At 38.7% G+C, this 14,485-nt stretch overlaps 1 protein-coding gene across 1 annotated transcript; it reads right to left on the bottom strand.

Moving 5' to 3' along the window:
- Positions 1 to 137: 137 nt before the first annotated feature.
- Positions 138 to 11,133, bottom strand: LOC125917576 (eyes absent homolog 4-like). Its single transcript, XM_049623743.1, has 3 exons — positions 8,648 to 11,133; positions 5,536 to 5,650; positions 138 to 1,693 (listed from the first exon to the last, which is right to left on the bottom strand). Exons 1-3 carry the CDS (start codon positions 8,826 to 8,828, stop codon positions 1,489 to 1,491), a joined length of 501 nt encoding a protein of 166 aa, XP_049479700.1. The 5' UTR covers positions 8,829 to 11,133; the 3' UTR covers positions 138 to 1,488.
- Positions 11,134 to 14,485: the final 3,352 nt, after the last annotated feature.

The raw sequence follows: 14,485 nt of genomic DNA, 5'->3' as shown, positions 1-14,485 counted from the left end.
TGATGGCTCGGAGCCTGGAGCCTGTTTCCGATTCTGTGTCTCCCTCTCTCTGCCCCTCCCCCGTTCATGCTCTGTCTCTCTCTGTCCCAAAAATAAATAAAAAACGTTGGGGAAAAAAAAAAAAAAAAGATTAAAAAAAAAACCTCCTTTCTTCAAGTGGCTAGGAGCTAGTCTGCTCAGATTAATTGTACCAAGGGTGCTGTCTGGGCCACAGCACTGGTGACACCCGTCTCCTCTGATTGCATGAGAATAACACCGTGGAATTTCTACATGTTCTTCATTTTACAACACTGCCATAATCCTCTGAATTTCATTCCCAGAATGTTCATGCAGTCATGGCTATTTTTGCATTTTTTTTTCTTAATCTGATAGTTCAGAACTCCAAAAAATACTAGCTTAAGGGGAAAAATAAGAATGATTGTGTTTTTTTTTTTTTCAGATTAAATATAAGGAACAATTTGACCAATAAAAAAGAATATTGTCCTTCCTAGAAGAAATGTTTATGCTGGTGTCAAATTATTTGATTTGCCAGAATGGAAGACAAAGTGTGACACATTAATCCTGCTGCGTAAATACATACATTTATGTAAGAAGTGAATGGGATTGGTATCAGGGTTCTGAACTGTATGTAGTGCCGTGACAATGTGGAATTGACATCATGAAGGCTTGGCTCTCTTTAACTATCCTCCTGGAACAGCTGCAAGTGGGGGCTCTTTCTGCCTGTGCCAATATCAAAACTCGGCGAGACCCAGGGCAGGTTATTTTTGGTAGGGGATTTTAGGATTCTGAACTCTTGTCAAGGTGCCAGACCCTAAGTCTGTTGACCTTCAGGGTGCATTAGACAACCTGTTTCCCCAGTCATTTCCTTGACAGACAGTGGAATACAGGAGCTGTTTTCTTTTAACTCTTTCAGGACAGCAGAAGTTAGGAAGTTCTGTTTTTGAAAGATGCTTAGAGACTTGGTCTGTGAAAGGCAGTTAAAACTCCAAGATGGCTCCGCAGATAGATGTTAAGCAAATGAACAAGGCTGGAGTTCTTTGGTTACTGATTGAACATTTTTGGAAGTGTGTATTTCTAGCCATTCATGGGTTATAATTCATGAAATTGTTATTTTTTGTTTCTGAAGTGTAGGATCCTACTCAATCCATCCGGCACTCCCCTGTAATGTCAAAAGAGTATTTTATCTTAGATCTAGATTACTGCATCTGCAAAGAGGCAATTAAGATATTTAAGATATTAAATCATTAAGGTATTAAATACCATGGCTAAAGACACTGTCTAGTATTTAGAAAACACGTGTTGTCCTGAAGTGTAAATACAAACACATAAGTAAGCAAATAGAATTGTCCAGATACTGAATTCAGAATTTCACTGGGCAACAGTTTTCATAAAATTTGCACACATACATTGGGTTTCAGGGTACTTTGTTACTTGCACTCCATTCAAATTTGCTTGATAATCTAATAGCAAAACTCATGGAAGAGGGAATCACGCAGACAGACATATTAAGGAAATCCCCCAAAACCCAGCTGTGAGCACATTCCACACAGAGTTGGAAGTAATTGTCTTACCTATTTTAGTTGCACTGTAAATATTCTCAATGGGGAAAGCACCTCCTAAACTATAGAGTAGAACCTTCGCGAGAGCTGGGATCAGTTGGGTTGTCGTTACCAAGACATTTACGCAGTTACTCCTAAGATAGGGAGGAAATATGCATAGTTGTTTTCCAATACTAAATAATTTCGAATGGCACAGATTTTAAATTGTCACTGTGGTCTTTCAATTCCATAATAAATGCGTCCTGATAAGCTAACCTTTAAACATTAACAGTTATTCATGGAGTGCCTGCTATCTTGAAGGTACCATGACAGGTGCGAGGAATACATCCCCAAATGGGGGAAGTGGAAGAAAATGGGCAAAACGAAGTCATGGGTGAATGACGTTTTTGTCCCCCTCCCCTGCCCCCCGCATCCCAGAGATATAGGAGAGACACAAGTAAATAGATACCTGCAATATGAAATATGTTCTATAATAAGGATCTCTTCAGGCTCCTGTGGAACCTCAGAGAAGAATACCTACCTCAGCCAGTGGCAATCATGGGAAGGTTATCAGAGGGGTGGCTTAGCTCTAAGTTTTACAAGTATCCAGATGAGGTAATTTTTTAGGGTGATAAGACTCTATGTCTCAGGGTTTTCAGAGCCTGGAAAAGTAGTAGACATAGGCAGAAAGAAGGTAATGGGATGGGTAAAAGTAGTTTTTGGATTTTGTGCAAGAAATAGCCCAGTGTCCCAGTCAAGGGGCTGACAGATGGGGATTCTGGAGAAGAATGAGAGGGCCCTTATTTAGTCCAGAAGACGTGACTCTCTGAATCTCCTTTCCAACAACAACATAGGGTTGCATTTAATGGACCCAGTTTTAATCCATCTACACAGGCCTTCCTCTTTGAAAGTAACAATCTTCCATTTTACAATTTACAGTGGTTTCTTTCACAGTCATATTGCAGGGAGATAAAGGAAACACCAAGAGAGTGGGAACTGTGAGGCAGAGATCTGGAAAGAATGGACTGTGGTCCTTCCTTCTGAATTATGGGAAAATTGAGCCATCCTGCCATGAGGGGCTCACAACACACACATGAAACTGGGACTTGGATTGCCTTTCTCTACTGGTATTTTGTAGCAGGAGCCTTAAATACGTATTAGTAAGGGCCCCTAGAATTCTTTGGATGATTGTCAGAAGCCTGGTTTCAACAGTAAGTCAGGAAGAGCAAGCTGAGTGTCAACTCTTCATGGGTATGTATATACTGAGCCCCCAGTACACTTAATATCATGCTTTATATTCTTTAGACATATCCTGTATAAAGAAAAACTACATTTTATTCAAAAACAATTATAAAATCTTTATAATGACAGCCTTTTAAACATTTCCATTTGTAAATTATTTCCAGAGGTACCCTGATCTTGTAACAGAAGCTCTAACTCCTGGAGACAAATGATGAGATTATCACTTATACGGGCTAAAGAAACAAAGCCTTCGAGAGGTAGAACTTTAATAAGCACCACCAATGCAATCCTTAATTTTGCCGATGAGGAAATAAAGACCTGAAAAGTGATTTGCCTGCCTATCATCAGAAAGAAACTCCCCAAATAATGGCAGATTATCAGGCATAATACACAAACACATCACTGGATTGAAATAATATTGGGAAATCTAGCTTGGCCACTTACACCGTGTGATAATTGGAGTTATATCATTTCTTTTTTAAATGGCATACGTTGCATACATTTATAAATTACAGGTTTGTAAGTGGCAAACACTGCACATATTTATATCCAATTTATAATGCATTGTAACTTTCAATTCCAAACATTGCATATATTTATATATGGCGTGTATATACTTGTGTGAAATATGAACAAACATAAAGAAGAACGTGAACAGGCGAACAGCATCAATTATTTAGCCATCCAGAGATGGTAACTGGTTTCTCCATTTTGTGTGTTTACTTTCAGAATTTCTATTTGTGTACAGGTTTTTTTTTTTTTCTCATTAGTACCATACTTCATATATATCTAAGTTTTTATTCTACTTTTTTCACTCATTTATATCGTGAGCCTATTCATTTATGTCATATTGTCTACTAGTCCTCTTTTCCTAACAAGACAGAATGTGTGAAGACTGTATGTGGCTCCAACATAATTCTTTAAAGTGAGGCTCACTCAGTCACTGGTTTTGATTTCTAAATATTGTAAATAATGCTGCCTTACATAGAAAAATTTCCTACACATTTGAGTACGTCCTTTGACTATACTCACAGGAGAGGAATTAGAGCTGGAGGGGGCAACCTTTGCTAACGACTCTGATATATAATTCTGCCATTTTGTAAAAGCCTCTGTTTTTCTGATATCCTAGAAATTCTGTAAAAAAAAATTACCAATATGGTCATCCCTGTGGATAGCTTAGCAAATTTCACGTCATTTAAATCTTCAATGTATAATGACTTATTTTTCCCCTTCTTTTCCTTGTTAATATTTTTATTTCTGAAAATCACATACCCATATAGTTGCTTTAAGGCCATGCGTTTACTAATAATCTCTCTATATTATGGATAGCACACATATAATCTACACAACAAGGTGATAGCCTTGGTTTTTAACTATCTAGAACTCTTTTAGAAATAATGAAAGCCACTGACCTCCTCCGCAGGGAAATGCACATGTCCCTACATTTTGCACACGATTTCAGGGACTTAGGAGGCCTTACATCCCAGCCTCCTTGACCCTTCATCCCCATATCACCAGTTACAGAGATCACAAGGCAGCAAGTCCCATTTTAAAACAGCTTCAACTGTGGGACAATTCTTCCTTACACAGACCTAGAACCTTCCTTCCTAGGGTTCCTATTCATCCCTCCTAATTCTCTCCTTTACAGACCAGAGAGAGATGTTTATTTTTGGCCTAACAGCTCAAACAATTGACATCGGTAATCGTGTCCCATGTAGGACTCTTCTTCAAACTAAACTCCTTGGTTCCTCCCTCCAACTGTTCCTTTTATGTGGTTTCCACAGCCGAAAACCCTTCTGGACCCTTTGCTGGTCCAACAAGATGTTTCACATATGTCTGAGCGCCTGCTGGAATGTGGTGCCCAGAACTAAAGCAAAGTACTCTGTTCTGGCTTTCCCGGCCTGACCCAGGACACTACGGCTCCCTTCCTGCCCTGCCCCATTTATCCTTCCCACCATCGATGTGGTTGCTGCCGGTGTTGCAGCTAGAAGCCACGTGCAGGATTTCAGGCACACACGTTTACTTCCACGCTCTAATCCGGGACTCTCCTTTTACCCTGCCAAGGCTTTCTGTATCCCGGTTCCATCAGTCCACATAGTCTTTCTCTGAATGTGTGCTACTTATAGGTTTGCTAAGCATGCTTCTACCTGCCCACCTAACTCAGAAGTAAAATGAGGGAACAGGATGGTGCGAAGATTCATCCCCACCCCAACTAGCTATCACTTTCCAGGTTTATATTATTTTATTAGGTAGCATTTATGGCACACGCCACACCCATGTAGTCAGAAGTCTATTCAGTTCTATTGCCTGTACCAGTAAGTCAGTATTTCTCTGTTTAGCTCAAACAACACAAGGGTTACAAGTTCTTCAAAGAGGCTTGTCTTACTATTTTGCTGCATTTAAATCGCATATATTATCTATAATGGCCTAAGACACTTTAAAATACGCACTCTGTGGGTAAACTACATGCTCCTGTTTGCGAGTCACATAACCTTTCTGTGGAGACTGCCAGTAGTTATGCAGAAAGAAGGGTAAAGAGAAAGGATCTCCTGGCTATTCTGAGAAGCATCAACTCCCAGCTGCCACCCCCCATACACCTCCCCCTCAACGTACATTGAAAATACTAGATTCACTACATTCTTAGCTTCCTTCAAACTCTAAAATACTCTAGGAATTAAAAAAAATGATGCATATTATACTATTAAAACTACATCTTGAATATAATAAATATAGAAACTGCAACAATACCACTTACCTAGTACTAATAATCGATAATGATTTAAGTGCATTTGTTAGCCAGGAGTCTGTCAGACCTTCAATCTCTGCCCTCAACTGCAACCATGCGTCTCTCTTGGCAGGGCCAAGGAGTCCTGCAACGATGAAAAGCAAGGTAGAATCAACAGATGAAAAGTTTTCAGGAAAACCTAGTTTAGCCTCCCTTCTGTCCAGTATAGATAACATCGGAAGCCGAGAGAGACGGACTTAGATCAATACTGATCCTTCATTTCAGAACTAATTACTCCTTCATCCAACAAACATTTACTGAACAACTCAGGTTTCAGGTACTGGGCCCCAAACTGGGGAATGTAACAGTGAAAAAGTGGCTCTCGGTCTCTGTACTCACTGAACCTAGAATCTGGCACGGTGGGCACCCACCACCTGTGGAGCTGTGACAGTTCCCGTGCCTGGGTCCCGCTCCAAAAGACAGTGATAGAATAGAGCTGGAGAAGAAGGTGGGGCTTCACCAGTCTAGGGATTCAAACTTCAAACACTCTGGCTATTTGAACATGTTTCACTTCTTAATAATCACAATCATTACCACTTTTAACCAGCAGTGATGACATTATCCTATGTTGCCACGTAGTACTGAAGCTATCACAAATACTCTGTTTTTAAAAAAGGCAAGAACTGCGCTTGAAATTCGGAAGCATACGACACAGTTATAAACAATGGTTAAAGCTGCACTAATGTTGGGGTAAGAGAAGAAGCAGGCATGCTATCTTTTTTATTTCAAAAGCCCTTGTTTTTATAAAAAAATTAAGATCATGCAATCCACCAGAAATAAGTTTCTTATTTAAATTGTATTTCAGGGCATCAGGGGCACATACACAGGCGGATGATTTTTTTTTAAATATTTTTTTAATGTTTATTTATTATTGAGAGACAGAGAGAGACAGAGCATGGGCATGGGAGGGGCAGAGAGAGGGGGAGACACAATCTGAAGGAGGCTCCAGGCTACGAGCTGTCAGCACAGAGTCTGACGCGGGGGCTTGAACTCACGAACCGTGAGATCATGACCTGAGCCGAAGTTGGTCGCTTAACCAACTGAGCCACCCAGGCGCCCCAGGTGGAGGACTTTTTAAATCAACATTTCCATTTTTTAGCAACTCATTTGTCCTTATTTCAATATAGAGATGCTAACAGATTAGCACAGAAAAATGGACTTACATGTCACCAAACTTTTAAAGCTATACTACCATTTATTACTCATCTTGTTCATTTTTAAATGATTTTAGTAACACCCTTCATGAGGGGAACAATGTCACGTCTGAATGATAAAACTTACTTCAGATTTCTCAAAGGAATTATTTCAAAATTAAGCATATTACCCACAATTGATGTGAAAGAGAACACCTGTTTCTTTGATTTTACCAAAGTGTCTTACATAGAACTTTACAGTGAATTAGGAAACCGGAATTGTCTGCTCAGGACCCTGGACAAGTCAGAAGTCTGCCGGGCCTATTTCTCACCGGGAAATGAAGATCTCTCATTTGTGTTTTTTTTTAATGTTTATTTATTTTGAGAGAGAGAAAGAGAAGCAGAGCACAAGTGGGGGAGGGGCAGAAAGAGAAAGACACAGAATCCGAAGCAGGTTCAGGCTCTGAGCTGTGAGCACAGAGCCCCACGCTGGGCTCGAACTCACGAGCCATGAGATCGTGACCTGAGCTGAAGGTGGACGCTCAACTGACTGAGCCACCCAGGCGCCCCGAAGATCTCTCGTTTCTAAGATCCCTTTTGGTTCTAACAACAATAATAATAACGTGAGTGTTGATTATGGTTCTACATGTTTTCTTTGTTCTCTTGTAGCTACTGAGTATCTACTAAGCACCTAGGGCTAGCTGGACACTGGGGATACATGATGAACAGACACAAAGCCCTGCCCTCATGACATGTGTGGTGTGTGTAATAATATATACTAGAGATGAAAATGTTACTTACTGTTGTGTATTGTATTCTATGATATATATATAAATACACATTTGTATAGTATGCATAAGTATATATAGCTTATCATTCAGTATTAGATTCTGATTTAAACTCCTCAACCATCCGTCCTTTAAAAAGAGAAAGAGAGAGAGAGAGAGAGAGAGAGAGAGAGACAGAAAACCCTGGGAGAAAAAAATTTATATGACTTCATAGCTAATCTTAGAATCTTGCTGACCTACAACTGATCGTAATAATAGAAATAATTATGGTTTATTTTACCAAGAAGAACATCCAAGATTTTAGTTTTGAGGTCACAAGTTGTAATATCACCCATATATATGAAAGAAAATAAAATGGCTTAGATATAACCCACAGAGTATCTGAATATTTAAAGACCATGATGGGGTGCCTGGATGGCTCATTCGCTTAAACATCCGACTCTTGATTTCGGCTCAGGTGTTGATCTCAGGGTTCATGGGTTCGAGCCCCATGTTGGGCTCTGTACTGTCAGTGTGGAGACTGCTTGGGATTCTCTCTCTCTCTATGTCTCTCTGACCTCCCCCACTCATACTCACTCTCTCTTTCTCTCTCAAAATAAATGAATAAACTAAAAAAAAAAAAAACCCATGATAATCACATTTAATACTATACATGGGAAAGATACACTGTCAGATAACATGCAATTGCAAAATATAGACTCAAGTCTTTGAAATGACATAAAGCACTGTTGATATTTATTTCTAAAAGAATTCCAGAAAGGCAATGATGACTAACAACTGTGCTCTAATGACTGGGGGCCCTTGCTTCTAGACAGGTCTTCCCGCTGCCTCAATCGCTTCCTCTGTCTGGTGTACACGAACGATGTCTGCTGACGAGGGGTAAGCGAAATGCCCTGCTGTAAATCTTAACCAAGTATCTGGGCCCAAAGAATTCCCAGTTCTTTTGGCGGAGATGCACATTTTATTTTGCACTTACATTTTTTTTTTTTTTTTTTCCTGCTACCAACTCTAAGGGACTTAGAATTCTGACAGAGTAGTTCAGCATGAGCTCTCGGTAATTTACCTTAGAGTAGGATAGCCTCTAATATGGAACACGGCACTACAGTTCAAACCCTACCTCTGTCTACAGTAGCTTTATTAGAGTTAAGGAGCCGCACATACCTCCAACATTGTTCTTGTAGGTGTTGTATAATTCTTTTACTCTTCTGTAACGAAAAGCCAACTTCCTCATCCAGTCAACCCCTCCTCTTACACCTGTTGGCAAACAAAGGTTTGCACTACTTGCAGCTGCATGGAAGCCATCAGTTGCAAAACTGTAGGTACTGTAACACCCAGAATACATTAAAAAGAAATAAAAGAAATAATTACATGTGCAAAACTCCGCAGCCGAATTTCTGTAGGAAATAGCATACTGAAAGGCATGGCTTACCTTAAGTCTTGCCCATTATCATCAGAGGAAACATCATCTATGTGAACTTGATCACACTCCTGTTAAAAACATTGGAAAAGTTATTTGTTTTTCCAACGACGTCTGTATGGGGTTGGAGGGTCTTCCAGCTTTCCATTTGGCCAGGCTATGGCCAGAAGGTGGCAGCATTTGCCCATCCATCCCACTGCCAGCCTGGGGAAATGGCATCATTTCTATTCTAAGCCCAGAAGAGTGCCATAAAAACAGGTCTGAAAACATATGCCCCGTAGGTTTCTTTAGAGCCGTTTAAAAATTTTTAATCTTAAAATTATGGATAAGAAATTACCTTTGAGTCTCTACAGGAATGACTGCTGTTCACTTCCAGCCATCTCTGTTGTGCATACTTAAGTATGGGAATAACGCTGATCTGAAGATACACAGAATTTGTTTGGTCCGAACCTCAGGTGGTTACTATTCTTTGGTATTTGTTGAGCAACAACAGAGGGGCCTGATGCTTATGGTGCCCTGTGAGACTTCTGTGACTTCCTGCCTTTTGCGGGGCCAGGGATACCATGAAAGAACCATGCTGATGTTATTTTAAAAGTCCTGGTCTCTCAACGCAGAAAAAAGCTAATAACCACACAAGTCGACATTTTCTTTTTTTTTTCACTTTTGTTCAAGTTTTGAAATCTTTAAGCTGAAAACAATACTTAGAAACAAAAGGGAAATAATGAAGATTTACCATCTCCAATATGCTACAAATTCAGAGGAAAATAAACTTGAGGTACATATACCCATATAATTGACCTGATCTAAGTTACAGTGTTCTCAGAACAAACGGTAACTTTTCTGGATAAGGATTAAATTCTTCTTTGCTGTTCTAAGAATCCTGTTCTCTCTTCAAATAATCTGAAAAGTTCCAGTGAAACAGCATGTGATCTGAAGGTGGAATTTGGCTAGGGCATTTAAAATACCGAGTACTTATGAAATTTAGGATAGGTAAGTTTAGCCTTTTGGGCTCTTTTTCTCTACTCAAATTATTTCAGTCATATTCACAGATGCTGGCTGTATACATCGTACTTACTATTCAAAATCAATTTTTAAAAATTATTAACTTTGACAATAAGATGCCATATCAAACAAGGGCTTTTCAGCTACCATTTATATTCATTATAGGACCTGGGAAGTGCCTGGTACTGAAATATTTATCATCTCTGGTTTTCTATACTGAATATGTTAGATCCTATTATAGTCTGGGGTGAACTAATTGACTCAGGCTTCTTTTAAAATATAAAACATAGGAGCGCCTGGGTGGCTCAGTTGGTTAAGCATCTGACTTTGGCTCAGATCATGACTTGTGGTTCGTGAGTTTGAGTCCTGCACTGGGCTCTGTGCTGACAGCTCAGAGCCCGGGGCCTGCTTCGGATTCTGTGTCTCCTTCCTCACCCCTCCCCAACTCATGCTCTGTCTCTCTGTCTCTCTCTCTCTCAAAAAATGAATAAACATTAAAAAATATATAAAATATAAGGTTAGTCCAATCAATACAATTTTAGTACATAACCTGAAAATCCAGGTAAATTGAAGGTTCATGTGATTTACATAAATTATGGGTTTAGGAATTTTTGAATAAATGTCTACCAATATTCACAGGTAAGGAAGGGCTCCAAAATGTTAACCTGACCAGAAGCTCCCTGAGAAGGGTGTTTGGGTCACCTGGACATACCCCCATTTAAGGCACAATTTGGCACACAGTAATCACTCAGCAACTCTTGGTTGACTAAATGGCAGGTGTCCAGACAAATGACAGTTCTTGACAAAATTACCACAGTCATTTAAATTTTCTAAGACAACATTTCAATTATATTAAAAATAATATTCCAGATGCTATAAGGACTGTAAGAAGATATTTATACCAAGAGTGGAGGGGAGGAGAGAGAATGGGGTACAAACCAAGGCTGCAGGTGTCAGAGTGGGATAGACTTTTGGAAAGGGTTTTTTTTCCCCATTTTGACTGAGTACGGGTTGAAAAGAGTACAGCCCAGGGGCGCCTGGGGTGGCTCAGTTGGTTGAGCGTCCGACTTCGGCTCAGGTCACGATCTCGCGGTCCGTGAGTTCGAGCCCCGCGTCAGGCTCTGTGCTGACCGCTCAGAGTCTGGAGCCTGTTTCAGATTCTGTGTCTCCCTCTCTCTCTGACCCTCCCCCGTTCATGCTCTGTCTCTCTCTCTCTCTCAAAAATAAATAAACGTTAAAAAAAAAATTAAAAAAAAAGAGTACAGCCCAAACTTTAACCGAAGGAGGCATTATGCTTCCAGAAAAATCTTAGGGAAAAGTATAGGAAAAAGCAACAGTAGTGGCTACTGGATTGGGCTCTCAAGGAAAGGGTGGGGAGGTTTCATTACTAGCATGAAAATTGGAAATAAAGTTCTTCCAGAACAAGGAGGCAGCAAAATAGTTCTAAAGAAGACTTATTTTTTTATTTAGAGACGGTGACATTCTTGGTAAGTATGAAAAGTGTACTAAATCACTATCAAAATGGCATCATGTAAAGCTGTTGATTCTACTGAAGTTCTGAGATCTTTCACCACGTAAAAATTTCCATCTCTGTCTTATAATAAACAGTAATAAATAAGTAAATATCCAAAAAAGTGGGGGAAATCCTTATGAATCACTCTTTTACTTCTAATTACTTAGAAGCTATTTCTATATTTCATACCTTCTCATCCTAATTTGTGGAGAAACTCCTCTGACATTTCAAGTATTAACTCACATGATTCATTTGTACATTTTACCCCGAGATTTATTTTTCACTCCTGAGGACATCAGTGTATCAAACTTACTGGACCATGAGCTCCATATTTGAAGTTATGTTTGAGATTTTTCCAAATGGAACTTCTCTTTAAATTTATGCCTAGTTAACTATGCTTGTTGACTCTGGACTCTTGCCTGAGGATTACAGTCCAGTGAAAGAAACCTGAACTTCAATCACTTACATTTTTAGAAAATTCTAAATAATTGTTCTTCAATTAGTTTTCACTCAGAGGAATTGTGCAAGGATCGTTTTGACCCAAACCTGAAATACTAAAAACAGTGTAATGCTTGGCTTCAACAAATTTCAGTCTAAAGACTCAAACATTTGTAATAATTCTGATGCTAATGTTAAATTCTTTATTTTTGTCTTACAAGGTGACCACGAAGTTGTCACTGATCTTTATCAGTCACAACCCGCACAGCAGTCTTCTCTCACTGTTGTGAAGCTGAACTCCCCGGTGCCTTCCTTTCTGGAAGTTATTCTAACTGAAATAACATTTTATTTCAACAGGGAGTGTTCTCTTCTTGGGAGGAGGAGGAGGAGGAGGAGGAGGAGGAGGAGGAGGAGGAGGACGATGAGCATTTGCCTTCTCTGCAGTTGGGCAGGATGTAGAGAAGTGTCTATTAGGATTTAAATTTGTATCTTTTAAAGAATTATGTGAGAGCAGCTGCCACTATATATGTTACAGTATCTACTGAAGGATTTGAGTCTCAAATTAGATTTCTGGGTTAAGAAAAGGAACCCTGAGAGGATAAATACACCAGGAAAAAAAAAAAAAAGGAAACTTAATAGGCGAATGATGGAGTTACTCTCTTGAGGAATTTGCCTCTTTGTTAACAGAAGCAGAAATAGCTTAACACCAGTTATGTAGCCCATGATTATCTTTGCTTACAAGAGGTTTACTGAAATAAAAAATTGGGTGAGAGTAAAGTTGACTTTCAAAGTCAGATGCAGGAGGACAGCGGATATATATGTAAGTGCACTGACCGATCTTAAAAGCTACTGTTCAGGCGTTATTCGTTTTCATGCTTATTTATAAGCCTTTGGGTCTCCTTGGGCACTTCATCTAGATGTACATGCATAGGGGTCATGGGTATGTCTGTGCACATGTATGAGAGTTTAATTAACTTATATGCAGACACTCAATCATTTCACTGATTAGGTACTTACTGTTGGACACTAAGTTGTAGTGCTTGAGTCAAGTGGAATTTTTATCACATTTGAGAACATCACTAAAAAGCTATAATCAGAAGAGAAAGTCGATACCAGTATTTTCTCAGTTACTATTTTTACCAGAGATCCTGTCGGGTATTTTAAAAATATATTTTATATAGTATATAATCCAAAATAAAAATTCTTAAAGCACCATAGGTGACCACATGCTTCTGATATGCCAATATTCATGTCCAATGAGCTAGAAGTATTTGCAAATTCATCATATGTTACTTTCGCTTTCTTACTTTAGTATTCTGTTAAAAGTTGGGTGGTAAATTTATTCCATCTGGCTTCTAGTGTGCCACTAAAAAGCTAAAAGGTTATTTATTCCATTTATTTCTAGTAAAAAATAATTAATGAAAGAAATAAAAACTCTAAAACTTGCATAAAACCACATAAAATTTCTTCTTTCTTTCTTTCGTTCTTTCTTTCTTTCTTTCTTTCTTTCCTTTTTTTGGGGGGGTTTAAAAAGATGAATAATCTTAGAATTTTCTTTAAAAAATAAGACTCATCCACTTTAACCAACAGAAAAACCAACCTAAAAGTTATCATCTTATATAAAAATTCAAGTGCCAAAGATTAAAATGTGTTTTCTATTATAATGGATATATAAAGTCATTCTGTATACTATACTACTAATAAGTAGCAGGATTAATTTAAATCAGGTTTTAGAGACGTGATTATTTTTTCTTATTATCTAAAACTGGAAAACTTGCCTAGGAACACTGATCTTTCATATTGGCCATTAAAGAAAACAAATAAAACCTCTTTAAACAGACAGTAATTTTATTATCCAATAAAAACAGTGACTCACTGCAGAGAAAACAACACCAAAAAAAAAAAAAAAATGATACTACCCAGATTTCCAACACATACATTTATGGGATATACTAAAACACAGAATTTTTACTCTTATGCCTCAAATGTAGCTAAAACTGGATTTAAGACCTTGTCAATTTTTAAAACTTATTTAAGACACTGAATAATTTAGCTTTTCTTTCTCACACACTTCTGCGAGGCATGGGGGTAGAAATATGTGTTCTGGAGCCAGAGAGACTCCAGAGTTTCAAATCCCAGTTTTACCACTTAGCTGGCAGGTAACCTTAGACGTGATTTTTATGCTTGTGGACCCTACAGTTTCTCCTTGACAAAAACAATGTGATAAACATATTTATTTCAAAGAGTATTATTTTGTTAATGGAAAATCCAATACAAAGTCTGTACAAGGGGTGTTTGGCAATAATCATCTCTCTTGCCATTTAGAATATGATTATAGACACTTTTACTTCGTTGTGAAACCATGAGATAAAATGTACATGTAAACATGTCACTTAAAAAATATTTCAGCATAGTTGCATGTGACTGAGAAGTACTTCTGCTCAGTGCCCAATCTGTACAGTTAGTTCCAATTTTACCATCTGAATGCCTAATAACTTAGATCAGTAGCACCCAGATTATATACCTCGTTACAGTACTTATTCAGCTACCTTGAGGCTATCGGGGAGTGGGGGGGTGGGGGGGGAGTCCTTTCATTTTGTTATTGTTGGTTTTACTCTCCCTTCGAGGT

Source organism: Panthera uncia, unplaced genomic scaffold (genome assembly GCF_023721935.1).
Source record: "Panthera uncia isolate 11264 unplaced genomic scaffold, Puncia_PCG_1.0 HiC_scaffold_2036, whole genome shotgun sequence".
Taxonomy (NCBI): Eukaryota; Metazoa; Chordata; class Mammalia; order Carnivora; family Felidae; genus Panthera; species Panthera uncia.
The sequence above is the reverse complement of the archived record's forward strand: the minus strand, read 5'-3'. Positions and strand labels throughout refer to the sequence as shown.